A 27,573-nucleotide genomic window follows, 5' to 3' on the forward strand; every position below is an offset into this window, starting at 1 on the left:
TCAGGATATAAAAGTATGGTATATTTATTACAAACAATAACAAAATAATTAACCATGATTAGATATGAAAACAAGAAAAATTATTTGGGCAGCAAACTCTTACTACTTTTAAAATGGTACGGCATCACCTAGAAATAGTAAAGTTTTAAAATCATGTGTAGTTTATATATTAATCTGCATAAAAGTTATTTATTGTAACTGTCTTCAGTAGAAATTATCTGTAGATTATATAATCATATAAAGTAAATATAAAAATAAGTAAAATACTCTCTTCAATTTTCCTAACAACATATTATGGTTTAAAAATGCTTCAAAGAAAAGGCAAAATCCTTTAAAAGCACTTTAAATTTTAGGAAGACAAGTTGTAATTCACTTGAAACAAATTTCATTGTATATTGTTAATATAGTCAGAAGTAAAAACATACAATGAGGCATGTTTTATTTTATAGAATACTACAAAATTGAAGTTTTCTAATTAAACTCATAATATCTAAATGCCATCCACAGTTAAATTTTGCCTAATATGTTTGAAACACTAAGTAAAAAGACAAACTTTTAAAAATCTTTGCTATATTATCACAAATCACTGTAGAACTTGTATTACAATGTTAAATGAGATTATTTAAAATATGGATTGTACATTCTTCTAATTTTCATTGAAACAGATTTAATCTTGACAGGTGAGTTGCTTTTGGTCCATGTGCCCCACTGAATTCCAGTTGCAAGCAATTTTCCAGGGAAGTGATGAATGCCATTTAGATTTGCTAGACCGCACTGGTTAAACCACCAGCCGGTCTTGTTATGGAGGTGACTGCAGCTCTTCACAGACTGACCATTGACCAGGCATGCAGGGCGACACCCATCATTATCAACATCTGATGTACTAAAAGGCATTGCATTTTGATTATCTTCTTTTTTGAGGCCTCGGAATGCATCACCTGGGGAAAAAAAATAATAATGATTGAATTTAAAGGAAATTTCTATTATTTTAATTAATCATTACCAGCATATCAGGCAAGAGCATCACATCTGGAAATAAGGTTTAAATGATTTTTCTACTGTTTATCATGTTAAAATTCTCCTACTCGAAGATTCAATATGCTGCAATCTGGTGATGAGTTCCTCAACATGACAGGCATCTTTAAATGAATATTTGATATACAAGTCACAGTCCAAAATGGAAGTTTTGCTGTGTAGACAAAACCAGATATTTAGGCCAAAAATTATAGCATACAGAGCTGTCATAATTTGGACAGACCAATATGATAATTGATAATTTAGGAAAAGAAAATAATTTACACGGGGTAGGTTTTCATACCACTACCATTGACGTCACTTTAGCTAGAGAAACTTTTACCTTTAAGAAATTTAGATTTACAATTTAAAAAGTTGGGGGGGGTTCTGGGATTTTTTTCTGTATATTATACAGAATACCAAATGCCCTCAAGAAAAATTCAGGTGTACTTTTGAGGTGTACCTTTTCTTCACGGCTCTTCACATGATTTATGGACCAATTGAATAGTAGTTAAGACAAAACATTTTTAAAGGGCTTCTACTAAACATTGTTTTACTTTGTTTTGTTTTGTTTTTGAGACAGAGTTTTCCTCTTGTCCCCTAGTCTCTGGAGTGCAATTGCGTGATCTCGGCTCACTACAACCTTCACCTCCCGGGTTCAAGCGATTCTCCTGCCTCAGCCTACAGTGTAGCTGGGATTATAGGCACAAGCCACCACACTCAGCTAATTTTTTGTGTTTTTAGTAGAGACAGGGTTTCACCATGTTGGCCAGGTTGGTCTTGAACTCCTGTCCTCAAGTGATCCACCTGCCTCGGCCTCCCAAACTGCTAGGATTATAGGTGCGAGCCACCGCTTCTGGCCTGAATATTGTATGTATGGCATCCCTCGTATTTACAATATCCCTGCAATGATTAAGTATCCTGTCCAAGATGACCCAGTTAACTCAGTGGCAGGAGCAGGAGTCATATTTTGTTTCATAAAATTCCATGAAGTTAAAGATTCTAAGTAAACCCATAATACCTACATTTCACCTGTATGTAAACTTTGGTTAATGTTTGAAACACTAATTAAAAAAGAAGTCATATAAAATCTGTGGAGAAACCAAGCTCTATGTTTGTTTCATTATTTCTGAATGCTTGGCATCTCTTGAGATAAATCTATTGAAAGAGCCTCAAGAACTTCATTAGCAGTGGTGGTGATTCTGCTGATTATTAAAGTCTCTGACTCCGCACTTCATGGGAAACAAAACACACACATTGCAGGTATTTTCAGAGACTATATAATCTCCAACACCCACACAGTGTAATATCTTTCCAAATCCAGTGAGAGACAACACCCATGGAGCATTGCCTAAACAATGTGATCATTCCACGGATACTCTCCCTAGATAAAGTCTGACCACCAGAAGGATCATACAGCACATAAGCTCAATAGATTGTATTCAATTCATTTAAAAAATATATGCATAGGTATATTTCCTTAAAAATAGCCTATTAAAATATACCCATCATGTTTTCTGCAAGAATGTGGTTGGAGAACATAACACTTTTGTTTTCTGTAAGAATCCAGAGAAATTTATCTCAAGTCTTATAATCAGGAATAGTTGTGATTCTCATGGAACAAGTGTACTGCTCAAATATTCAAATTCATATTTCTGTTTTTGCACCAAGCTCAAAACCAAATTTGTGACCTGCCTCTACCACACACCTGATTACGTTTAACCCACTGGTTGTATCTGTATTTCTATCATTACATTCTTCTGACACCTTTTTCTTTTATTCTTCTGATTCCTTTATGTGATCGACAGTTGAAAGTTACTTAACAACCTTGTTGGGAAAATGTAGAGTACCATATGGCAAAGTTTGAGAGTTTTGTAAGGAAAATACTTTTGTCATTATCAATGTTATCCTTTAATTAGATCCTAGTCATCTTTCAGAGAACCCCCACATAAACTTTTCCTAATATAATATATTCCATCTTTAGATAGTTCTTTACACTTTTAGAGAGGAAGCATTGAAAATCATATATTGTAACTTTTTAAATTTTTCCCTATAGATCATGATTTTAATGTCAGACTTTCACCTAACATCCCAAGTGTAAACCCTCAGGTATCATAGATTCTAACCATGTCAGACAACTCTCTGTGTCCTATAATTTTCCTCCCTCTATCCCTTAACTCAAACTGCTCTGCTTGTCAGCCTTCATTTGCCAAAAGCCTATCCATTCTTCCAAGACTAGATCAGTGGTTCTCAACGGCAAGTACGCCAACATATCCATCTGGCTTAAAATAACTGAATCAGATTCTATAGGAATATGTACTTTTAAAAAGCTTCCCAGGTTGAACCTAACATTAAAAGCTCGTTGAAAATTGCTTTTCCATGAATATTTTTTGGGTGCAATCAACTGGAATAATTCTCACCCTCTTTCTGACCCCAAAAGTCCTATCAGTATTCTATATTTCCAGGGTTACTTATCTTCTCCTTTATATTGGGATCAGTTAAAGAGCTGGGGACATATATCATTCATTTTTTGATTTCTAACACTAAATATACATAATGAACAAGCACCACAAACAGCAACAAGGGAATTGAATTTAGTACTTTTTAATTCAAATGCCTTTAAATTGTCAGCATTAAAATGCAAGTTTAACATCAAGTATTTTGAAGTTCTAACAAATTAAATTTATTTGGAAATGAGCAGATGCATCAAAGTATAATGAAAAGAACACTAAACTAGTTGTTCTGTCAGCCTGGATTCTTGCCTTGGCTCAGGTGACATGATCTGGGAATCTTGGGCAAGTCACTTTATCACTCAGGTTTTTTCACCTGTAAAGTGAGAAGACTAGAGATCGTCTTTAACAGTCTGTCACTTCTAAATGTCAGCCTCTCTGAACACGAAAATGAAAATACCTTCACAGCCTTCTCCACAGGCCCTCTATCCAAAGAATTAACTGAAATTACATAAGGCAAATTGTTTTAGAGACTATAAAGCACTTCAGAAGCATGAGGTGGTACAATGATCATAACCAAGTTTCAAAACTCAAGACTTGGCCAGCTTTCTTACTCCTAATCTATTCTGTTATCAGTTAGGTGTAAGACAAATGCATTATTTCTATCTTCGCTTAATAATGAGTCAGTTATAATTTAGATTTGGATAATTTTAGGAATAAAAAAAAACTTACCAGCATTTCCTGAATACCGTCCTAAGTGCATTTTAAAAAATCTTGTTTCATCCTCTAGCCAAAAATTATCATATGATGCATAAGCAAGTGTGTCATCTTCAGATTCCAAAGACACATACAGCATAAAACTGGTATTTTTCTGATTTACTATATAAAAAATCTTTTTTAGTCCTAGCCAAAATTCTCCTGTAAAAAAAAAAATGCTTTGTTTTAATATATTTTAATACAAATTAGAATAATGCTTTATTCTTGAATGTTTGGTCTTGTTTAGCATTTCAAAAATTCTGAGATGGCTCACATAAGTAATTACAGGCACTGGATGGCCTAGCTCAAATTACCAGTGCTTACCTACTTTATAAAACAAACAAAATTCCTACTTCTACTTCACCAGGCTTGAGAAAATCAGACCCTTTTTCAATTCTATCTCCCAAATTGAGTAAAATTTGGGGAGAGGAAATAATAATGATCTCCCCAAATTTTATCTCCCAAAATTAAATTAGTCTTCATTTAAAGACTAAAATAGAAAGTCAACTTTTACCTTAAAGCATTTCAACATAAAACCAATTGAAATATTATGGCAGGTAACAAAATGTTATTAACCAGTAAATGTAGAAGGTTTAACCTCCAAATCAGCAGCTCCTAAAGAAACATGTCCTAAAAACGCTCAGTCGAAATTATGTTTTGCTGCCTTGTAATACTTTCTTAACAGACACTTCTTGGTTACAATGCAGCTGGTTAATTTCCTATGCCTTGAACATCATGTAATAACATTGGAGTATCTCTGGGTTTGGGATCAATATTTCCAAGATGATTACAGATTCAGGATGAAATATAAACTCCCCAACTCAGACTGCATACTTCTTGCATACATATCCTAGCCAATGGCTTTCTACCTCTCCTACCCACGTGGCATAGCCCAAATGTGGATACCTCTACTCTGAGATATATGCCTCTACTTGAATCATAAAATTATTAAAGAAAATAAGGGCCCAGTCAAAACAAACTTCAGAGCTGGAGGATTATGTGACAGCATTCAAACTCTTAAAATTATAGCTAAGATATTAAGTCTTTCTTCAGAGCTCACAGGCACGGACATTTTAGCAACACACTTACAATTGAAAAGTAAGGAGAGAAATTGGACCCAATAAGATGGCTCCATAGGGGTCCATTGAGTCTCACACAGTGTATAACACTTCAGTTTAATTGCCCCTGCCATCTTTTCCCAGTAGCCCACCCTCAAATTTAAGACTTAAAAATGCATTTTCTGTAATCCCAAGTTAATTAATTAATTAATTTTTGTTTCTTTTTTTTTTTTTTGAGAGAGTCTCACTCTGTCACCCAGGCTAGGGTGCAGTAGTGCGATCTGGGCTCACTGCAACTTCCGCCTCCCCCCGATTCAAGAGATTCTCATGCCTCAGCCTCCCAAGTAGCTGGGATTACAGAGGCGTGCACCACCACCTCCAGTTAATTCTTGTATTTATTTTTTATTATACTTAAGTTCTGGGATACATGTGCAGAATGTGCAGGTTTGTTACACAGATATACATGTGCTATGGTGATTTGCTGCACCCCTGAACTCATTATCTACATTAGGTATTTCTCATAATGCTATCCCTCCTCTAGCCCCCTACCCCCCAACAGGCCCCGGTGTATGATGTTCCCCTCCCTTCTCATTGTTCACCTCCCACTTATAAGTGAGAACATGCAGTGTTTGGTTTTCTGTTCCTGTGTTAGTTTGCTGAGAATGATGGTTTCCAGCTTCATCCATGTCCCTGCAAAGGACATGAATTCATTCTTTTTATGGCTGCATAGTATTCCATGGTGTATATGTGCCACATTTTCCTTATCCATTTTATCATTGGAGGACATTTGGGTTGGTGCCAAGCCTTTGCTGTTGTGAATAGTGCTGCAATACACATACGTGTGCATGTGTCTTTATAGTAGATTTATAATTCTTTGGGTATATACCCGGTATGGGATTGCTAGGTCAAATGGTATTTCTAGTTCTAGATCCTTGAGGAATCCCCACACTGTCTTCAACAATGGTTGAACTAATTTACACTCCCATCAACAGTGTAAAAGTGTTCCTATTTCTCCACATCCTCTCCAGCATCTGTTGTTTCCTGACTTTTTACTTATCACCATTCTAACTGGCATGAGATGGTATCTGATTGTGGTTTTGATTTGCATTTCTCTAATGACCAGTGATGATGAGCTTTTTTTCGTATGTGGTTGGCTGTTTAAATGTTGTCTTTTGAAAAGTGTCTGTTAATATCCTTTGCCCACTTTTTGATGGGGTTGTTTTTTCCTTGTAAATTTTTTAAAGTTATTTGTAGATTCTAGATATTAGCCCTTTGCCAGAAACTTAGATTGCAAAAATTTTCTCCAATTCTGTAGGTTGCCTATTCACTTTGATGATAATTTCTTTTGCTGTCCAGGAGCTCTTTAGTTTAATTAGATCCCATTTGTCAATTTTGGCTTTTGTTGAAATTGCTTTTGGTGTTTCAGTCATGAAGTCTTTGCCCATGCCTATGTCCTGAATGGTATTGCCTTGGTTTTCTTCTAGGGTTTTTATGATTTTAGGTCTTACATTTAAATCTTTAATCCATCTTGAATTAATTGTTGCATAAGGTAAAAGGAAGGGGTCCAGTTTCAGTTTTCTGCATACAGCTAGCCAGTTTTCCCAGTACCATTTATTAAATAGAGAATCCTTTCCCCATTGCTTGTTTTTGTAAGTTTCGTCAAAGATCAGATGGTTGTAGATTTCTGGTGTTATTTCTGAGGCCTCTGTTCTATTCCATTGGTCTATATATCTGTTTTGGTTCCAGTACCGAGCTGCTTTGGTTATTGTAGCCTTGTAGTATAGTTTGAAGTCAGGTAGCATGATGTCTCCAGCTTTGTTCTTTTTGCTTAGGATTGTCTTGGTTATACAGGCTCCTTTTTGGTTCCATATGAAATTTAAAGTAGTTTTTTCTAACTATGTGAAGAAAGTCAATGGTAACTTGATGGGAATAGCATCGAATCTATAAATCACTTTGGGCAGGCCAGGTACAGTGGCTCACGTCTGTAATCCCAGCACTTTGGGAAGCTGAGGTGGGTGGATCACCTGAGGTCAGAAGTTCAAGACCAGCCTGATCAACATGATGAAATCCCGTCTCTATTAAATATACAAAAATTAGCCAGGTGTAGTGGCAGGCACCTGTAATCCCAGCTACTTGGGAGGCTGAGGCAGGAGAATCTCTTGAATCCGGGAGGCAGAGGTTGCAGTGAGCTGAGATCACACCATTGCGCTCCAGCCTGGGCAACAAGAGTGAAACTTCGTCTCAAAAAAAAATTACTTTGGGCAGTATGGCCATTTTCACGATATTGATTCTTCCTATCCATGAGCATGGCATGTTTTTCCATTTGTTTGTGTCCTCTCTTATTTCCTCCAGCAGTGGTTTGTAGTTCTTGAAGAGGTCCTTCACATCCCTTGTAAGTTGGATTCCTAGATATTGTATTCTCTTTGTAGCAATTGTGAATGGGAGTTCACTTATGATTTGGCTCTCTGTTTGTCTATTATTGGTGTATAGGAATGCTTGTGATTTTTGCAGATTGATGTTGTATCCTGAGACTTTGCTGAAGTTACTTATCAGTTTAAGGAGCTTTGGGACTGAGATGATGGGGTTTTCAAAATATACAATCATGTCATCTGCAAACAGAGACAATTTGACTTCCTCTTTTCCTAATTGAATATCCTTTATTTCTTTCTCCTGCCTGATTGCCCTGGCCAGAACTTCCAATATTATGTTGAATAGGAGTGGAGAGAGGGCATCCTTGTCTTATGCTGGTTTTCAAAGGGAATGCTTCCAGCTTTTGCCCATTCAATATGATACTGGCTGTGGGTTTGTCACAAATAGCTCTTATTATTCTGAGATACATTCTATCAATACCTATTTTATTGAGAGTTTTTAACATGAAGGGGTGTTGAATTTTATCAAAGGGCTTTTCTGCATTTATTGAGATAATCATGTGGTTTTTGTCATTGATTCTGTTTATATGGTGGATTGTGTTTATTGATTTGCATGTGTTGAACCAGTCTTGCATCGCAGGGATGAAGCCCACTTGATCATGGTGGATAAGCTTTTTCATGTGCTGCTGGATTCAGTTTGCCAGTATTTTATTTAGGATTTTTGCATCAATGTTCATCAGGGATATTGGCCTGAAATTTTCTTTTTTTGTTGTGTCTCTGCCAGGTTTTGGTATCAGGATGATGCTGACCTCATAAAAACAGTTAGGGAGGATTCCCTCTTTTACTATTGCTTGGAATAGTTTCAGAAAGAATGGCACCAGCTCTTATTTGTACCTCTGATAAAATTTGGCTGTGAATCCGTCTTTTGTATTTTTATAGAGACATGGTTTCAACATGTTGGCCAGCCTGGTTTCGAACTCCTGGCCTCAAGCAATTCACCTGTCTCAGCCTCCCAAAGTGCTGGGGCTACAGGCATGAGCCACCAGGCCCAGCCCCAAATTTGTTTTCAAAATACACCAGTACAAAGCAGTCTCAGTTTGCATGCACTATACCTGCCTGAAGACCTGGTCAGTCAAAACTCATATTCTTTCCCCATAGAAATAAACCTGAAGTAAGGAAGATGGCAATTCAAAGCCTGTATATGGATCTATAACTACCTAATTCAAGAAGAAGTATCAATGGAAAAATCAGAAGTAATGCTGAGAAAATGCAAGTATATTCACTATACTCCATAGCCTGGCAGTTACCTGGGTATAAGCCAAATGGCTTCTAAAATCACTGGCATTCAGTAGCATTTTTAGCACTAGGACTAACACCATTACTTACCAAATCCTTGGATGACATTATTATGAGAGATTAAAGATTTAAAATTATAAAAACAGTAACTGTTAAAATAGCATAAAAATTAGCAAACTCACTGGCAGAAGCTCCAACTAATGTAAAATTCTGCAAAGTTCAGAAATATTGGTGTTTCTGTTTATCAGCAAAATTGATGCTGCCATGTGGCGATAATGTAAACAGATTTTTACATTCACCTGGTGTTATAATTTTCAAATTTTGAACATAAAGATGTTTACTGACATTTTAATAATATGATCAGTTTAAATAATTTGAATTTGCACAGACACCTCAATTCGCCATTTTACTGGCTTGTATCGATACTACACACATCTCAAGAATTTTAAGATCTAGGACAATGCTGCCATTCAGTTTTTCATTCTGCAAACAGTTGGTGAGCACCTGCCAGAATTCTGCTGGGTACACAGTAGATACTTAATACATATCCAATCTAGAATTTTCACTCAAATCACATTTCACCAGATATCTACAAATAAAAATTTCCAGATCTCAACTGAAGATCTACTTATTTTAAATAATCTGGCATATGAAAAGAGGGTGATTTAAGTCGTATTTTGATATTTGCAAGCATTTGCTATTTTTACTGAAGATCTGACCAACAGAGATTCTATAGATATAATACCAAAAAGAGTAAAAAATGTAGAGTAGAAATACAAAAAATTAACCTAAAAGGTCTCCAAATCCATCCAGATAATCACACCACAACCTTTGGAAATCAATTATCCCACCAATCCTTTTCTGTATCACAGTCCATCCACCTCCTCTGTAATTCATGTCACACATTACCTAAAACAAGCACAGGGAAGCACAAAATAATACACTATTATTTTCATTATTTGATAATATAACACTCATGCTTCATCCTTAGGCTTAGAAAAAGAGACGATACTGCCACTGAGTTTTCAATGCAATCATACGCCATTAATTCATTCAGATTTTTTTATATCTCTAGAAATAATGCTGTTTATTACAAACCTGAAATTAACCTAAATAATGCTGTTTATTATAAAACAAATTTGTAATTAACTTAATCACAGTCCTTATAACAATCATTTTTAAAAATACGTATTTGCAGCATTTTTTTCTTTCTTTTTTTTTTTTTTTGAGACGGAGTGTCCCTCTGTCACCCAGGCTGGAGAGGAGTGGCGCGATCCGGCTTACTGCAAGCTCCGCCTCCCGGGTTCACGCAATTCTCCTGCCTCAGCCTCCTAAGTAGCTGGGACTACAGGCGCCCGCCAGCACGCCGGGCTACTTTTTTGTATTTTTTAGTAGAAACGGGGTTTCAACTGTGTTAGCTGGGATGGTCTCGATCTCCTGACCTCGTGATCCGCCGGCCTCGGCCTCCCAGAGTGCTGAGATTACAGGCGTGAGCCACCGCGCCTGGCCGTATTTGCAGCAGCATTTTAAGGTTATGCTGTTATTACTCAACTTTACAAATATTCTTCAGTTTGTATAACAATATTGCTCTGATGTGGCAGAGCAATGTATTTCTCTATAAACTTTTGAATTAAAACACTGGTGTGTGTGTGTGTGTGTGTGTGTGCGTGTGTGTGTGTGTGAGAAATGTGTTCACGTGCTTGTCTTTGCTCTTTTCTCCCACAAGCCTGGAAGGCCTGTGTTCAGACTGGCATTTTCAGAGAAAGGCATGATGTGTGCCCACTCAGCAGGTGCTCATAGACACATCTGTTGATGCTGTGTAAAAGCTCCCAAAAGGACCTCTGTAGGGGACGCATAGAAGCAATATAGGGAAGAAATCAGAGCGAAATTCTCCCTCAGAAACTTCCCGCATAGAGACAGAGAAAAGGCAGTGTGGAGGAAGTTAAGGAACCAGCACTTTCCCACAAAAGAGGTGATTATGCATCCCACTCTTCACAAAATTAGAAGCCTTCCTTTTCCACGTCTGTTCAGATCTAGTTTTGAATCTGTAGGTGAAGTAACTTAGGTAAGTTTAAAATTATTTCCCACCTAATTTCCAATTTTTTGACATCCTGTCAATAGATTTCAAATAAAATAATGGTAGTAACTCTAAGAAGAGAAACCAGTAGTACCTACTTAGAAAAAAAGTGACTTTATTATCCAATAAAGGTTATCAATAAGGTATAAGTATCATAAACTGTCTTCTGCACAAAGAAGTGCCCAGGAAAAAATATATATAATATATATAATTGTATGTGTGTGCGTGTGTGTGTGTGTATATATATATTCCATCAATATGCATAGTCTCTGGTAGAAATTTCTACTAGATATCCTTGCAGAGAACTACTAAGTATAGACATAAGAGTAATTTATCAATTTCAGAATGAATCAGCTTTTCAATCTGCCTTGCACTCCACTGAAAGGTTTTTTAATTATTAATTTCTCATACAATCACATAAAATCATCTGTCATCAAAAGAAATTATAAACATATACAGGAAGAGAAGTCAAAAGTATTTTTAGTAAACTCCAAGGCAAAGCACACCATTATTTTCCAATATACACAGGCTAATTCAAGCAAGCAAGTATTATATTGCATAGTTCTGCCTGCTATAGTTCTGCCTATTATGAGGATAATATAAGCTTTTGCATCAAATGGATTTACTTTAAAGAGTATAACCATGGAAACTCAAATAGAAAAGTGAAAGACAGACTCTAGCTCTTTTATTAATTCATGTTTTGGGCATTAGAATTCTAAAAAACCAAAATTTTGAAACTAGAACTTTACCTAATTTATTTAAAATTTTTCAAGGAAAAATTAAATATTAAAACAATTTAAATTTTAACATAAATTAAATTGGTTGGATGTTTATCTTAGCCCACGTAATATGGGAAAACCTTACCTCAAATGGGTAGCTAGATCCTTCTGGGTGAATTATGTATAAACCGCTCGGTGTTTTGGTGACAGAACCAATGGTATCCTTAATATCAGTGCAATCTAAACCTAGAAAAGCAAAATTATTTAATTGGGATATTTTCAAGTGTACATTTAAGGCAATCATTTTACTATAGAGAGTTGATAGTGCTATTATTATCATAATTTTCATTAATAATATTATTTTAACTCCCGCAAAATGAAAAATGGTCACAATTTTAGAAATAAGAAGAAAATTTAAGGGATTAAAGAATTTATGCTGCAAGAAGCCTTCACTTATAATATCACTGTTAGTGATTAGTTTCCTATACTGTTTAAAAGTTTCATTTGGGATCAACACTTATTAAACATATTTTATAATTACACATTCTCTTTCCCAATAAATAATGCCCTTTCAGAAATTTAAGTTTATCTTAGAGGACGTAATGTTTAAAGGAAGTCTACATGAACAGGGAGGAGAAAACCGAAAGGAATAAGCAAATTAACCACTATAGACACATCTTTCAGTATTCTATTCCCAGCTTCAGAGACTGATGTGTTTGGGACCACTAATACCAATAGCCAAAGGAAGAAAGGGGAAATCACTTTCTTAACCAAGAAATTATGCCTGACGTTAGAGCCTACTCTGTTTACAACAGTTAGAATTATAGCCCCCCATAATCACCTTCTCCAGAGCACTCATCTCTAAGGGATTGTAAACATGTGTATGTAGATATGGATATTACATTTTCTGGAAGATACTCTACTCTGTAGCATCTTTTATAAACTAAACAAATTCAACCCTTAGAGTGTCCATTATCCAAATGCCCGTCTTAATATCCTAGTTCTACCCCTATCACTTTACTTCATTGTGTTATCCTAACCATTTACGTAGTAAGGTATTACATAAAGCCCTTACCATAGTGCCCAGCACATCCAAATAATGAAGAAAATGCCATCTACAAAAAAGTTAGCTATAAAAAGTCATTTGCTTTCCCCTTCGTCTCTAGGAGACATAGATTTGTTGTTGCCTGTGTCCTTAATTGTTAAGAGATATTCTTATAATGACTCTGTGCTCAGAGACATGATAGAAATTCACGCTGAAGGACTGATCTGGGTTGGAGTATCTGTTTTATCATTACCTTTCAAATTAATGTGAACAGATTATTTCGATTTTTCTGGGCTGGATATTTCTTATCCGATGATGATGATCATAGCAAGCCCTTATATTGCTCTCCCTATGATTCCGGCAATTTTTTTTCCTTGTGATAAACATTTCATTCAGGCAATATTTTAAGAGACTTTCCTGTATTTATTCATTTAATCCTCACATCAACTGTAGGAGGTAGGTACTATCAGTTTACTGACGAGAAAACGTATCAAGAGAGCAGCAGGTCAGAAATTTGAAACCAAGGATTCTGACATCAGAGTCCATGCTCCTGACTACCACACCATACGTGCTTTGGGGCAGTTATGAGATATAATAAAATAATTTTAATAACAAAATAACGTGAGAAAGTGCCTGTCTTCCTACCTATCACATAGAAGATTTTCAGGCACTGTTTATTCTCTTCTTTTTTGAAGAAGAACATAAAGATCATGTTCTAGGCACTCAATAATATTTATTTGTTTAAACATTTGGAGATAAATTCATATTTATAAGATTTGTAGGGTATTGTTCTTAGAAGTCCAAGCCTTTAGGAATTAATATGCTGTATTTTACTAACTTTCAGTTTATTCTTGTCTTACATTTCTTTTTCCTTTCAAATTTTATGCCCCAATTTTAAACATTTCAAACATGTCAGAAACATTTTTTACAGGTGGGAGGAACTTTGAAACTTTCTTTTCTTCTATCTGAAGATGAATTATTAATAAGATATAAACCAGGAGCCCAGAACAATGCTACAGAAAACAATGTTATTTTCAACAGCTTCAGGATACCTTTATACAGCCATGGCTTTCACATGGTTGAAAAAGTATCCCATTTTAAGAAAGTACCACATTGTCTGTGGTGAAATTTGCTTAATGGCAGGTATTAGCACTCCAGTCTGTTAGAGAACGGTGAGCTGTAGTTTTTAAACAAAACTTTCAAATGGATTGACCTGTCCAGGAAAATTTTAAGCAATAAAAGACAAACATGTAAAGGCTGAAATACCAAAGTTCTCACCATGTGACTGAACTGGTCTGTGAGGAAAAGGATCCAGTTGTTTTCTAAAAACTTCTGTAGTCAAAAGGAGAACTCTATTCATGAGCTCGTTAACCTAAACACATGCATACACATTTAAGTAAATTTATATTTGAAGAAATTGCCATCTTTAAGCCTCTCATAAACCCAGCTCTGAAATACATAACGGTGTCCATTTCTCTAGATTGAGTTCTTACTGCTTTAACAAAGAATAAAGACAGGCCGGGCGCGGTGGCTCACGCCTGTAATCCCAGCACTTTGGGAGGCCGAGATGGGCGGATCACGAGGTCAGGAGATCAAGACCATCCTGGCTAGCATGGTGAAACCCCGTCTCTACTAAAAACACAAAAAACTAGCCGGGCGAGGTGGCGGGCGCCTGTACTCCCAGCTACTCGGGAGGCTGAGGCAGGAGAATGGCGTGAACCCGGCAGGCGGAGCTTGCAGTGAGCCGAGATTGCGCCACTGCACTCCAGTCTGGGCGACAGAGCGAGACTCCGCCTCAAAAAAAAAAAAAAAAAGAATAAAGACAAAGCTAAATTGAATTTCGTATTATCTACCTCCTTAACATCGATTTTATCTGCCCCTATTTCTGCATTTGGCTGCTCTTGCACATCTGTCTTTCATGCCTTGTCCAAACCATTGCTGTAGTTTCTTACCTCCTCCCTTGGCTCTTCCTCAAGTCATTGGCCACACAAGTTGATCAGATTGTGGCATTTCCTTGCTTAAACACTACAGTGGCTCGTTGGTGTGGTACAATTTCGTTCTTGCCTATTCCTGTAGTCAGTTTTCCTTAAATACTCAGCCTCACCAGCCACTCCACCCTGCATCAACTCCAAGAAGTTTCCCCAGAACGGAATGTCTCCTTCGCCTTACCCAACCTGTATGATTTTTAAAACATTTATTCATCCTTTATGACTGTTCACAGACTTTCTCCTCTGGGAAACTTTTTTGTATCTGAGACTTCCCTTTTGTGCCGTTCTAACAACCACATTTTTGTCAACACATTTTAATGCTCCACTAGACTGTATACCCCTTGAATAGTTCAATTGTTTTACTGCTTTTTGTTTGCCTAAAGTTTACTATGGTGCCTTTAACATAGTAGGCGCTAAATAGATGTCTGAACATGAAAGCATTTTTAAAAAAGATTATACCTCCAGCTAATTATACATCAACGTGCACATGCAATAAAAACAATGCTAAAACATCTATACCTGATTAGACAAATAATCCAAGGAAGCTTGTTGCTCATCCATCATATTCCTTAGTAGTTTTTTGGTACTTCTTGTGTAGGAAACAATAGAATTTTGCAAATTTCCTTAACCATAATTAAAAAGTGGCTGTTAAGTATTATATTGTTATAGAAAACAATCACAGTGAAAAATAGTGAATTTTACCTGATTTTGGATGTGTATGTTAACACAATACTATCTCAATTTATCTTAATACTCAGAATTACATATTTTAGTTAGTATGTATTTTGTTTAACTCAGGATTAACCCCAGAAATGATTGTGTCAATACTTATTAATGAAACTATGCTTCCTACTAATATAGATTATCCAGAATAATTAATCTGTTATCATTAAGAGACAGTGTTCTGATTATAAATTCTCACTTTACAAGATGAGATATATAAAGGCAGGAGATAGATGAGTCATCAATTCTTACTGTATAAGAAAGTTAATGGCAACAATTTTATACCAGGCAAGTTAAGTTTTAAAAGTACATCTTGGTTTTAATTTTTCTATTAATACTATATTTATGTAATTAAATTGCTAGCACATACATATACATACACATAATAAATCTTAGTCAAAGGTTTTGGTTATTTGGTTTCTGACTAAACATTTACCATGCATTTTCCTTTTAAAAATGTTTTTATCTTAGGAGAAAATTTCTTATAGTGAAGTTGCGGTAACAGTACAAATAACTTTTTGCTAACGCCTTTGAGACCATGTTGCCATGATGTACCATCATGCCCTTTCAGTGTGTATTTCTTACACCAAAGATATTTCTAATAACACAGCCATCAAAACTAGGAAATAAACATTGACTACCTATATTTCTCAGACCCTATGTGAGTTTTACCCAAGATAGCAATAATGATGCCCCCTATAACAAAAGGGCCCACACATTATTACGTATGTTATTCTTTAAAAATTTATTTTCTAAGTTTCTTTCCACCAGCAGTAGGATCGCATTAATAAATCTTGATATTTTTAATTCTACCTCACTCAGCTTCCTCTCTCTTTTTTATTTTCAGTCTCTCACTTTCTATTAGCTTTTCCCTGAATTTAGCCATCTGTCTTAATAGGCCTAAAGCTGCATTCATTGGTTTGAGAAGCCTGAGACCCTTTTGTTACACACAGAATTAGCTACATAGAAAAAGGATCCATTCATTTACCAAATATTTATTAAGCACCTATCATGGGCCAAACAATAAAGCTTCTGGCCTAGGATGATCACAATGTGTAGAAAATGACGCAGACAAAAGCTAAAGTATACTTTTCAATGTCTAGCCTAAAAATAATGAATCATATACCCTTATTATTGTGTTTATTTTTAATACTTACTACACATGAAATGTTTTTCTTCTCGTGTAATTTTAGTTTTAACATCACATGATTCCTCACAGTCTTCCTTACAAACAGTATCATTACTTTTACTTTCATCTTTTGCATTAGATACATCTTCTACAATGTTAACTACTGAAGAATCCTTTATATTAAAAAATAGAAATAAGAAAAAATACATTAAACATGTTATATGACATAATACATAATAAATAAGACTATAGGGAAAAGCTTAGATTTCAGGAAAGACAAGACTGATCATTAGAGAAAAATATAAGCTACTTAATTCAAACTTCCACAAATAAACCTGATGAGTAAATAAAATCTAATGGACCAATTTCTTAATATCCTAGGTAGCCACTCACAGGACAATATTTGAAATATGAAAGTTTGTGGAACAGCTTTTTTTAAGCAATGTGATATTTTATTACCTATCAGATATTTCATTGAAAAGTTGTGGGCTAGTTTTTAATCTAGGCCTGAAATGTCTTTAAAATTTTTTCAGAAGATATTTGTTGAGTCAATCTTCAGTTTATAGCTTCCTCAGTTTAAAAACAGTAACATTAAAGCAATTTTTCAACATTTCTAAATAAATGTTTTAATTGTTCCATAAATTATATTTGGTAGTTATGATTAATCTTTTCAAAATTCTAATCATGCTTTCCTAGCTAATATAATATTGCTAAAATTCTTACCGTAGAATGATGTACACAGTTACCTTGTACAGCTTCTCCACAAATAAAAATATATACATTTACGAATAAGAGTGAGGCTTGGAATGGAGACATCATATTTTTCTTGGATAGATGAAAACACTTCTTCAAATATCAGTCAGCTCTCTGTGGAAAGAACTACAGAGCATAGAGTCTTCAGTTAAAAACCTCTGGAAAGCGTACAACAAAAACAGAAGCCAATACTTACTAGTTTCCATGCCCTGGTTTGAAACAACACCCTTCATACGAAAAAAAAAGTAGCCTCTAGAGATCCTGACATTTTAAGTTGTACAATTTCTTTTTTATCACTTCATGTCTGTATTATATATCCAAGTTTTTGCAATATAGGCAACAAATAGATAAGTAAATAAATAAATGACAGATGTAGATAAATAAAGCATGAATTAATAAATTCATCTAATTTTTGTGAATCAGCCTTTTCTTGCCTTGGAAAAAAAATGCATTTGATAAGCTATACAGCAATAATTGCAAACTGCTTGCAAAAAAAAAGGAAATAGAAATGACTGATGGAGTGGTAAAAATATTACCTTGGAACTATTTCTATAAAATGCTAAGTAGAAATTTGATCAAGGTGGACATCCAGAGCAGATAATTCAGACTTAAAATATACTTTTAAACTGCCAAATTTCAAGGCCGGGCACGGTGGCTCACGCCTGTAATCCCAGCACTTCGGGAGGCCAAGACAGGTGGATCATCTGAGGTCAGGAGTTCAAGACCAGCATGGCCAACATGGCGAAACCCCGTCTCTACTAAAAAATACAAAAATTAGCCGGACGTTGTGGTGGACGCCTGTAATCCTAGCTACTTGGGAGGCTGAGGCAGGGAGAATCGCTTGAACCTGGGAGGTGGAGGTTGCAGTGAGCCGAGATCACACCACTGCACTCTAGCCTGGGCAAAAGAACGAGACTCCGTCTCAGAAAAAAAAAAAAAAAGCCAAATTTCAAGACTGTAATTAATCTGTAATTAGTTGTAATCTAATTACAACTATTTTGTCAAAACTGTAAAAATTCTGAACATCAGAGAAATAATGTTATTGAAAATGGCCACTCTTTGAAGGTTGATAGATCAATGTCTTCAAATTTTCTCTTTCAATGTCTCCTTCCCTTCATTCTACACACATGCCTAAGTCTTCATTATTCTCACATTAAGAGGCAAAGCAAAACTTTCCTGCATCTTTCTTCTGGTTCGAGATATTATTTTCTCCATCTCTTTTCCTGAACTGAGAACTGCCATAGTTTTTATGGTACTAGTACAATGACTGATACACAAGAGGCACTCAAATATTTTCTTAATGAAGAAACAGCTTAAAATAATTATCTGTTCTCTGACTTTCGTTCCTTACCACCTACTATTTAAACCCAAACAATCTTATCTCTTATTTGTGGCAATCACTTTCTCAGAGTTTCTCCAGTGAGATAGTATGAGATGGTTGGGAGTGCCGGCTCCAAGAGGAGATTGCCTAATTTAAAGACTAGTTTCAACACTCCCTTACCCTGGAATCTTGAACAAAGTTACTAATATTGCTACAGCTCAATTACCTCCTTTGTATTATGGAAACTGTTGTATGGATTAAAAGATTAATATATGTGACATTGAGGACAATATTGATGACTTTTTAAATTTATATTAATAGACAAATACACATATTGTAATCTTAAACTTCAAGTTGAAGTCTTACAAAATTGAAGTGAAAATGGCAGAACTTCAGCAGAAGTTGGCAGAACTTTAAATCAGCCAGATGTTAAAATTCTTTGTTCTTTCACATCTTGCCCAGAGACCAATTCAGGAAATTCTTATTTGAGCAAGAAAATACTTCAGCAGAAGATGGAAAAAATATATATACAGCCTCAGCCAAGACAAAAGTGAAAGCACAAAAAATTGTCCATCACAGCTGCCACATGGTTATAATACTTGTTAAATTAAATAAGCAGGAGGCCATTGCCTGAGGCTGTCTCTGTACTTTGAGCTCCTCTGTAGCAAACTGCAGCCTGACTTAGGAGTACATTTTTTGTAACAAATAGCGAAGTTTCAGCCAATCATAGGCAGCCAACTAATCAGAGTATACCCAAATAAGATAAACATCTAGCTGTAGTCAATCACATGATTCCTCTACTTTGTTTCTGTGTCCTATAAATAAAAGCTTGCTGCTCAAGCTGCTGGGTGGAGCTCTCTGAACTTCTTGTTCTGGGTGCTGCCCAATTCATAAATCATTCTTTGCTCAAATAAATTCTGTTTAATTTCTGTTCTAAAGATATTAAAAATAATATTCAGGCTGGGTGCGGTGGCTCATACCTGTAATCCCAGCACTTTGGGAGGCCGAGGCAGGCGGATTACCTGAGGTCGGGAGTTTGAAACCAGCCTGACCAACATGGAGAAACACCATCTCTACTAAAAATACAAAGTTAGCTGGGCGTGGTGGCGCATGCCTGTAATCCCAGCTACTCGGGAGCCTGAGGCAAGAGAATCGCTTGAACCCGGGAGGTAGAAGTTGTGCTAAGCCAATATCGTGCCATTGCACTCCAGCCTGGGCAACAAGAGCAAAACTCCATCTCAAAAAAAGAAAAATATATATATATATGTATATATATGTGTGTGTGTGTATATATTCAAATTCAAATTAAATAAGTTATGTGAATATGCTTTATAACCATAAAGTGGTTATTATTAGTTTCCTTTGTAAATAAAACATCAACAATTTATGAGACCACATTAATGAAATTGCAAGTCTAATAGACATCTCACATTTAACATGTTTGAAGCCTAACTCGTATTCATTATTCCACCCCTACCTATTCTTTCTCATCTTAGTAATGGCAATACACTTTATTCAATTGTTTGAGCCAAAAATCTGAGAGTCACATTTGACTTTTTTCCTCCCGTTTACTGCAGCCATCCACCAACACATCTTATTGGCTCAAGGTTCAAACTGTAAACATTTCTTGCCACCTCCACTGCTACCATCCTAGTGCAAGTCTGCCATCTCTGATAATCTTTTAACTGTCCTCCTTGTTTCTGGTCTTATCTCCTATACTCTGGTTTTCCCCATAACAGCTAGAGGGTCTCTTTAAAGGTTAAACAAAATTGTGTTACTCTTCTAGTCAAAACTCTCCAATGGATTTCCCTCCATTGAAAGTTGGATTTTATATTAAATCCTTGCATACCACACAAGTCACCACTAAATCTGGGCCATGTACCTCTCCAATCTCATCTGTTAGCACACTTCACTTATGATATGGTTTGGATCCACGTCCCTGCCCAAATCTTTTTTTTTTTTTTTTTTTTTGAGATGGAGTCTTGCTCTGTCACCCAGGCTGGAATGCAATTGCACAGTCTCAGCTCACTGCAACCTCTGCCTCTCAGGTTTAAGCGATTCTCCTTCCTCAACCTCCCAAGTAGCAGGGATTATAGGCCCCTGCCACCATGCCCAGTTAATTTCTGTGTTTTTAGTAGAGATGGAGTTTCACCATGTTGGCCTGGCTGGTCTCAAACTCCTGACCTCAAGTGATCCACCCACCTTGGCCTCCCGAAGTGCTGGGATTACAGACCCAAATTTTATGTCGAACTGTAATCCCCAGTGTTGGAGGTAGGGCCTGATGGAAGGTGATTGGATAATGGGGGCAGATTTCCCCACTGATGCTGTTCTCACGATAGTGAGTGATTTCTCGTGAGATCCGGTCATTTTCAAAGTGTGTGGCACCTCCCCTCTCTCTTTCAGTCCTGCTCCTGCCATGTAAGATGCCTGCTCCCACTTTTCCATCTACCATGAGTAAAAAGCTCACTAAAGCCTCCCCATAAGCGGATGCTGCCATGCTTTCTGTACAGCCTGTAGAATCATGAGCCAATTAAACCTCTTTCTTTATAAATTACTGAATCTCAGGTATTTCTTTATAGCAGTCTAAGAGCTGCCTAATACACCCTACCTCACTCTGTTCCAGCCACAGTGGTCTCGTGCTGTTCTTTGAGCACAACAGTATGATTCTGTCCTCACAGTCTTTTGTACTCACAGACCGCTGTGCCCTTATTCTTCATCCAGGTATTTGAATGGCAACCGCTTTCCTCCATTCAGACCTCTGTCCTAATTTCCCTTCCTTTGGGGTCTTTCCTGAGCACTCCCTCACAGATAGAACTGACATTGGTCTCTATCCCCCTCCACTATCCTACTTTCCATGTAGCACTTTTCACTACCCTAATATGTTCTAGTGGGGAAGAAAAATAAATATAAGCTTCATGAACATAAGGACTTTGAAGTTTGATTCACTGTATCCCTAGCATCTAGAAAGTGCTTGGCACATAGTAGGTGCTCAATATGTATTTCCTTAACAAAAGAAGGAATTGTTTTATGGTTTTACAGTGTGAAAGAATATAACATTATATTTAATTCAGATGCCCCTTCTGATAAAAATACAGAGGTTTTAGGGTAATATTCTTCTTTACTGCTTGAATCACAATTGCCTTTCCTGTCAAGAAATGAAGTTTATAAAATCCTCAAATTTTTTATTATCCAAATATCTAATCCTAAAGCCTTTTCCATAAATAACACTGACAAAAAGTCATGACAAAATCAAGAATCATGATGTTCAGAGCCCCTTGGGCCCTGCCTTTCTATAAGAATCTAGGATTCTACAACTAAAATAGAATGTGGAAAACCCACTTAACATTTTGAAGAAATAAAGAAAGAATTTAAAGGTCAAAAAAAAAAAAAACCTATGATAAAAAAAAAAAAAAAACTGGCAGCAGGGCCTGTTGGCTTACGCCTGTAATCCCAGCACTTTGGAAGGCCAAGGCGGGTGGATCACCTGAGGTCAGGAGTTTGAGACCAGCCTGGCCAACCTGGTGAAACCCCGTCTCTACTAAAAATACGAAAATTAGCTGGGCGTGGTGGCGGGCGCCTGTAATCCCAGCTACTCAGGAGGCTGAGGCAGGAGAATCACTTGAACCCGAGAGGCGGAGGTTGCAGTGAGCTGAGATCGCACCACTGTACTCCAACCTGGGCAACAGAGTGAGACTCTGTCTCAAAAAAGAAAAGAAAAGAAAACTGGCAACATTGTTTGAAATTTATTTTCTTCTTGATCATTACCATAAAACAATATTTGAATGAAGAATAATTATATAAGTCTAAACTGAAATAAAATCATAAGCCCCCACTGACCAAGTAGACCCCCTCTTGGCCAAGGGGACCCTGGGAAAACCTTAAAACATTTTTTGATTTCATGTTTGCTAAATACACATGCATCAGAACTACCTTCATAAATAATCATAACTCCTCCTGTATCCTATAAATTATGTATGTTTAGCCAACTTTTTCAGCATAAATCTCCTGTCTCAACCTCCCCTACTTCAAAGTACCTGCCTCTCTAGGCTTCAGCTAGAAGCACACTTTGCAGCTTGTGGGATGGCCCTCCTTCCAGGCTGTAACTCTTTCCTCTCCTTTCCAGATTCATAAATCACGTGTTTTTTTAAGTTAACATAAGAAAGGATATGTAGGCAATTGAAAAACCAAATTATGCTTCTTAGTGCTTATTGCAAGCCACAAAGCAGTGAGATGCCTAGGAGTTATGAGATTGCAAACTAATAATATAGCAAAAGCTGGACTTTTGGAATGATAACCATGCCTAAATACTCCAAATAGCAACCCTAATATACTCATATTCATCTGTACTTTGCACTGCCCTACTTTGCTCAGATCAGCCAAGGGAAGACAAACTTGTGATGATAGCAGTGGGAATAGAATCAAGGCCATTGCCTGCGGCCAGGCCAATTAAAAACTTGCCAAGATAGCCAAGTGTCCAATTGTATCCATTTAGCTTTTCGTGTCAGAATTGTATATTTTATCCTGCTGGTATGCTCCTGAAGGAGACTTCCTGTGTTTTGTGTCTTAAATCTAAACTGGATTTGTTGTGGCACTTTAAAATCTGTCCCCAGTGTACATTCCAATTTCAGTCATTACAACCAAGTTTGCAAAGATTTTTTTAAATAATTTCAACTGGAAAAGTTTATTATTTGAACTCTTAAAATGAACAAATTAATTCACAAAGGCAGAGACATTTGAATGGTGGGTGGATAATCTTTATTTGGTCTGTACATTTGGCTTCCAATCTGGGAATTTTTCCAAGAAAACACTGACTGAAATACAGTCAGAATTTATATGTGCATTTACATTAGGCTCCAACAATAAGATTGAGCCTTTTTCAAAATTTTCACTTGCATAGCCAATAAACTAGTGGCTCAAAAATCCATTTAATTTTCCATGCTTCCCAAAACCATGTCAATGCAATGATCTCTTTTGGCATATCATCCCAAGAGATTGCTAGTTTTGCTGTGATGGTCCATTTCCAGAATCTGGCAGCAAGGCAAGAACCATTAGGAGGCTTTGAAATGTAGACCTTATAAGTAGGGCAAAGGCAAGGAAGACGACTGCAGAGGGAATGCCAGAAGTATTACCGAGTGGATGAGAAAATGCAGGAAAGGAAAATTTCCACTTCACAAAGACATTTTAAAAAGACGGTGTTTGGGGATAGTGATGCCACAGAAAGACTCACAACTCAAAATCTCATAACAGGATTCAGTAGTTTAACAAATTCAACTCCAAATTGTCCCCCAGACAATCACTGCAGAATCCTCCCGGTGGCAATTGCCTGTATCTGAGGATTTTTCATTTGTCTTTCGTCACTGTCAGTACTGCCACAAAAACACTCTCCTAAAAAGGGAGGTAGAACTGCATCAGGCTCTAAAACACCACCCAGCTCACCCCTCGCGCAGCAACGCGGGTCGCTAGGGATGCCTGGGTGGCCATCAGCCGCTCGAAGCGGGCGTGGCTGCCGGAGCCTGCGATTGGCTGCTTCGTGCATATCGTCCCGCCCCGCCCTGTAGCTCCTCCCAGGTTTCCGTTGTCAAGGACGCGGCGTCGGTTGTTGTCAAGATGGCGGCTGCGGGGTTGCTGCCGCCTCCTCTGCTATTGCCCTGCGAGGTCGCCGCTGCCTCAGCTGCCATCTCCACTAAAGGCACAAGTGCCGCTGCGCGGGAGCTAGGGCTCTCGCGGCCGACCCTTCGGCGCCCGTGACGCGGGGCCTGAGAGACGGAGTATAGGGAGGGGCCGAGCAGGAGCAGGAGGAAGCCAGATCTGCCATGAGGGAGGCGCTGGGGGCGAGCAGAGAGGCGGCGCTGAAGTGAAGGATGCTGGCGGGGAGGCCCGGAGCCCGGAGCGCGGTCGGGGAACTGGGCACTGAATCATCGGACAACCTCGACAGAGCCCCCCTCGACCCTCGGGAGAGCGGCAGGCATCACCGACCTGGCGCTTACCTGTATCCTTCCCATTCTGTGGCTGCCAGGGTAGCGATGTTGAAAACGGGGCCCATCTTTTTTCCAATTAGATTCCCATTACCTTTGACGCAGGGTGATCAAAACTAGCAAGTCATCATAGTGCAGATATTTGCTTTAGCAACTGTCGTGGCTCACCTTAGACCTGAAATTATACCATTTTATCTAATTCTGTGGCTGCTTCCGCCACATCACCCTGTTATCCTACTCCCATTCTTCAACTTTGTAACATTTTTGTGAATTTTAAAACACATCAACTGCGTATTCTGTGGGGATTATTTTTTACTTTCTAGAATTATGCCATTATGTTCTTCACTTATATATTAACTACTTCCTGATTTATCATACTACTTGGAGAGAGAAATTACACAAATAAGTAAAATGTTTTGCTATCCTGAAGAGTACGTTTTAACAGTTATCCTAACACAGCCCTAAATCCATTTACCAGAGCTGCTTAAGGCTACACAGTTTGGTAAGTTGTTTTGTTTTCCATCTCTGCCAGTCTGTTGTCAGAGCGACAGAAGAGAGGAAATGAGAAACAAGGGACCTGGACGCTTCACGATCTGGGTTATCTCTGACTTTTCTCGAAGAGTTAGTTAAGCCGACCTTTGATGTTGCTGTTGGTTGCATTGTAGAAAATGGAAAAATGAGAAGTATTTTGTTATCAAAATCTGTAAATCACGTTTATTCCTTTAGAGACTGTTGTGATGATTAGGATTTAACCTTTGTGTTCCCAAAGGACTTGGTTGATTGACAGTGATGGTGTTGTGTAATCATCTTCATTCTTGTCAGAGATGAGTGTCTTCTCTTTGCAAGTTAACCCTGTTTTCTTATCCTCCTTGTCTCCAACTTCTAGGATGTTCTTTGTACTCTGTTACAATTTTAGCAGCAAGTCAACAATGTGTATTGAGTGCCTGCTCTTTGGCTGACTCTGTTCTGGGTTCTAGGGATACAAATCTAGTGAGGAAGACAAATGTGTGTAGAGCTTCACTAAAAATAAAACATCTCTCCTCCGATCATGCTTTCTCCAACCTTCCATCCCTTCAGTCTTTTCTTTCTTTGGGCAACTTCTCAAAATGGTAGCTTGTAACAGCAGCTTCTAGTTCCTCTCATCTATTCATTATTAACCCCATTCAGTTTGGCTTCTGCCCTTGCTACTCCCCAAAATTGCCCTCTTAAAGATGTACTCTGAAATGAACACAATCATTTTCTGTATGGATTTAATTCTAGCCTCTTAACATTATATGTTCTTGGACACAACTGCTATTACACTGACCCTGATTTATCTCTAAATCAGAAAATAGGGAAGTATTGTAAATGGCTCATTGAGAGTGTTGTTCTATTATTTTCATTAATAAAATGGTTGTAGGCCTCAGTTTTTAAAATTTATGTGGTATAAATTTTGATACAACTGCCAAAGAAAATATTCATAAATAGAATCCAGCAATACTTTGAATGAATATGACCAAATAGACTCTATTGCAGAATTAGAATGACATTTCCTATAAATACAACACTAAAAAATATCCATAAAGGCTAAATATATAGTTAAAATTAGGCAAGTTATAAATGAACATTTTAATAGATGACCAACAGACTTTGATAAAATCCAACAACGTGTGTGTAGGGGGGGAGGCTGGTTTATATATATTTTTGCTAATTTGTGCATATATATATGTTTAGATAATATATATTTAAATTGGAACAGAGGAAGTATTTTTGAACATAAGATTATAACACTAAATCAAGAATATTATGTTTACTAGTTGGAAAAACACTAAAGCACCTTTTATATAAGTTTAATTAGAATGTTCTTTGTGTCTATGTTTTCCATTGGATACCTAGTACACAGTAGGTGCTCAAATTTACATGACTAAATGAAAAAAAGGAAAGAAAACAAATGAAAGGACCATAGTCTTAAAATAAGCAAGTACGTGGTAACATTTACATTTCGATTTCAAATATGAACATGATACTGAGAGGCCATCTGGCTTTCTGTTGAAGACATTTTCTCACTGGAGTCAGAATTTTCTGACTCTAAAGGTTATAAAACAACAAAACCTTATAAAGTTTATTTAATTAAAATTAGCTAAAGTTCTATCATTTCAATCTCTTTTGAGAGTTCAAATAGAAATAGAATAAAGATTTTTTTAAAAGGAAGGTCTCTCATGTCCCCTTATACCTGCCTTTTTTTCCTCAGAAATATCTCTAGACTTCAACCCTCCCATTTTATCCTAGCACCCATCTTGCCTCTCCTTTCCTCTCCAGTTTATACCCTATTCTTAACTATTTGAACTTTCTCTCACCAACATCTTTGGCTATTTGTACCACAATCATTCTGCCTCAGTCACTCAGTAACTACTAAAGTCCTGCTCTTTACTCCTTCATGCAAATAATAAAAATGCTGTCAAAGAAAAAATCACAAAACAATACAGATTGTACCACTAAAGATTGATGGTTTCCAGCTTCACCTAAACAGGAACAGGGTTCTTTCTTTTTCCTATTAATGCCTCTGCCAGGTCTCTGTCACCTTCCACCACACTCAGTGTACTGTCTTACCACTTGATAAGACATGGATGCCCTGACAGGTCTCTTCCAACAAACAGCACAAACTCACACACTCCCACCCACCTGTCTTTTTTTTCCTCCAGGCTCACTGATGGGATCTTACTTTTACTGTAGAAAGTGAAGTAAACCCATTCAGCTGGGCCAGGTGGCTCACATCTGTAATCCTAGCACTTTGGGAGGCCGCGTAGGCAGATTGCTTGAGTCCAGGAGTTTGAAACCAGCATATCTCTACAAAAAAATACAAAAATTAGCTGGCTGTTGTGGTGCATGTTTGAAGTACTACTTAAGAGGCTGGGACGGGA

General features: G+C 37.1%; 2 protein-coding genes across 2 annotated transcripts in view; one reads left to right on the forward strand and one right to left on the reverse strand.

Annotated features, from left to right (window-relative positions):
• On the reverse strand, positions 1-25,817 carry ANGPTL5 (angiopoietin like 5). The gene is made up of 9 exons (XM_033205659.1): positions 25,310-25,817; positions 17,348-17,535; positions 16,653-16,797; positions 15,292-15,395; positions 14,063-14,156; positions 11,885-11,985; positions 9,732-9,852; positions 4,197-4,382; positions 1-938 (listed from the first exon to the last, which is right to left on the reverse strand). Exons 2-9 carry the CDS (start codon positions 17,441-17,443, stop codon positions 619-621), a joined length of 1,167 nt encoding a protein of 388 aa, XP_033061550.1. The 5' UTR covers positions 17,444-17,535; positions 25,310-25,817; the 3' UTR covers positions 1-618.
• The window catches only part of CEP126 (centrosomal protein 126), an 87,094-nt gene continuing 83,803 nt past the window's right edge, over positions 24,283-27,573 (forward strand). Inside the window, exon 1 of the mRNA XM_033205657.1 lies at positions 24,283-24,687. Coding sequence (XP_033061548.1) covers positions 24,560-24,687 — 128 coding nt within the window. The 5' untranslated portion in view covers positions 24,283-24,559. The remainder of the gene's footprint in view (positions 24,688-27,573) is intronic.

The sequence above is a fragment of the Trachypithecus francoisi genome, unplaced genomic scaffold (assembly GCF_009764315.1).
Source record: "Trachypithecus francoisi isolate TF-2019V2 unplaced genomic scaffold, Tfra_2.0 Lachesis_group8, whole genome shotgun sequence".
Lineage (NCBI taxonomy): Eukaryota > Metazoa > Chordata > Mammalia > Primates > Cercopithecidae > Trachypithecus > Trachypithecus francoisi.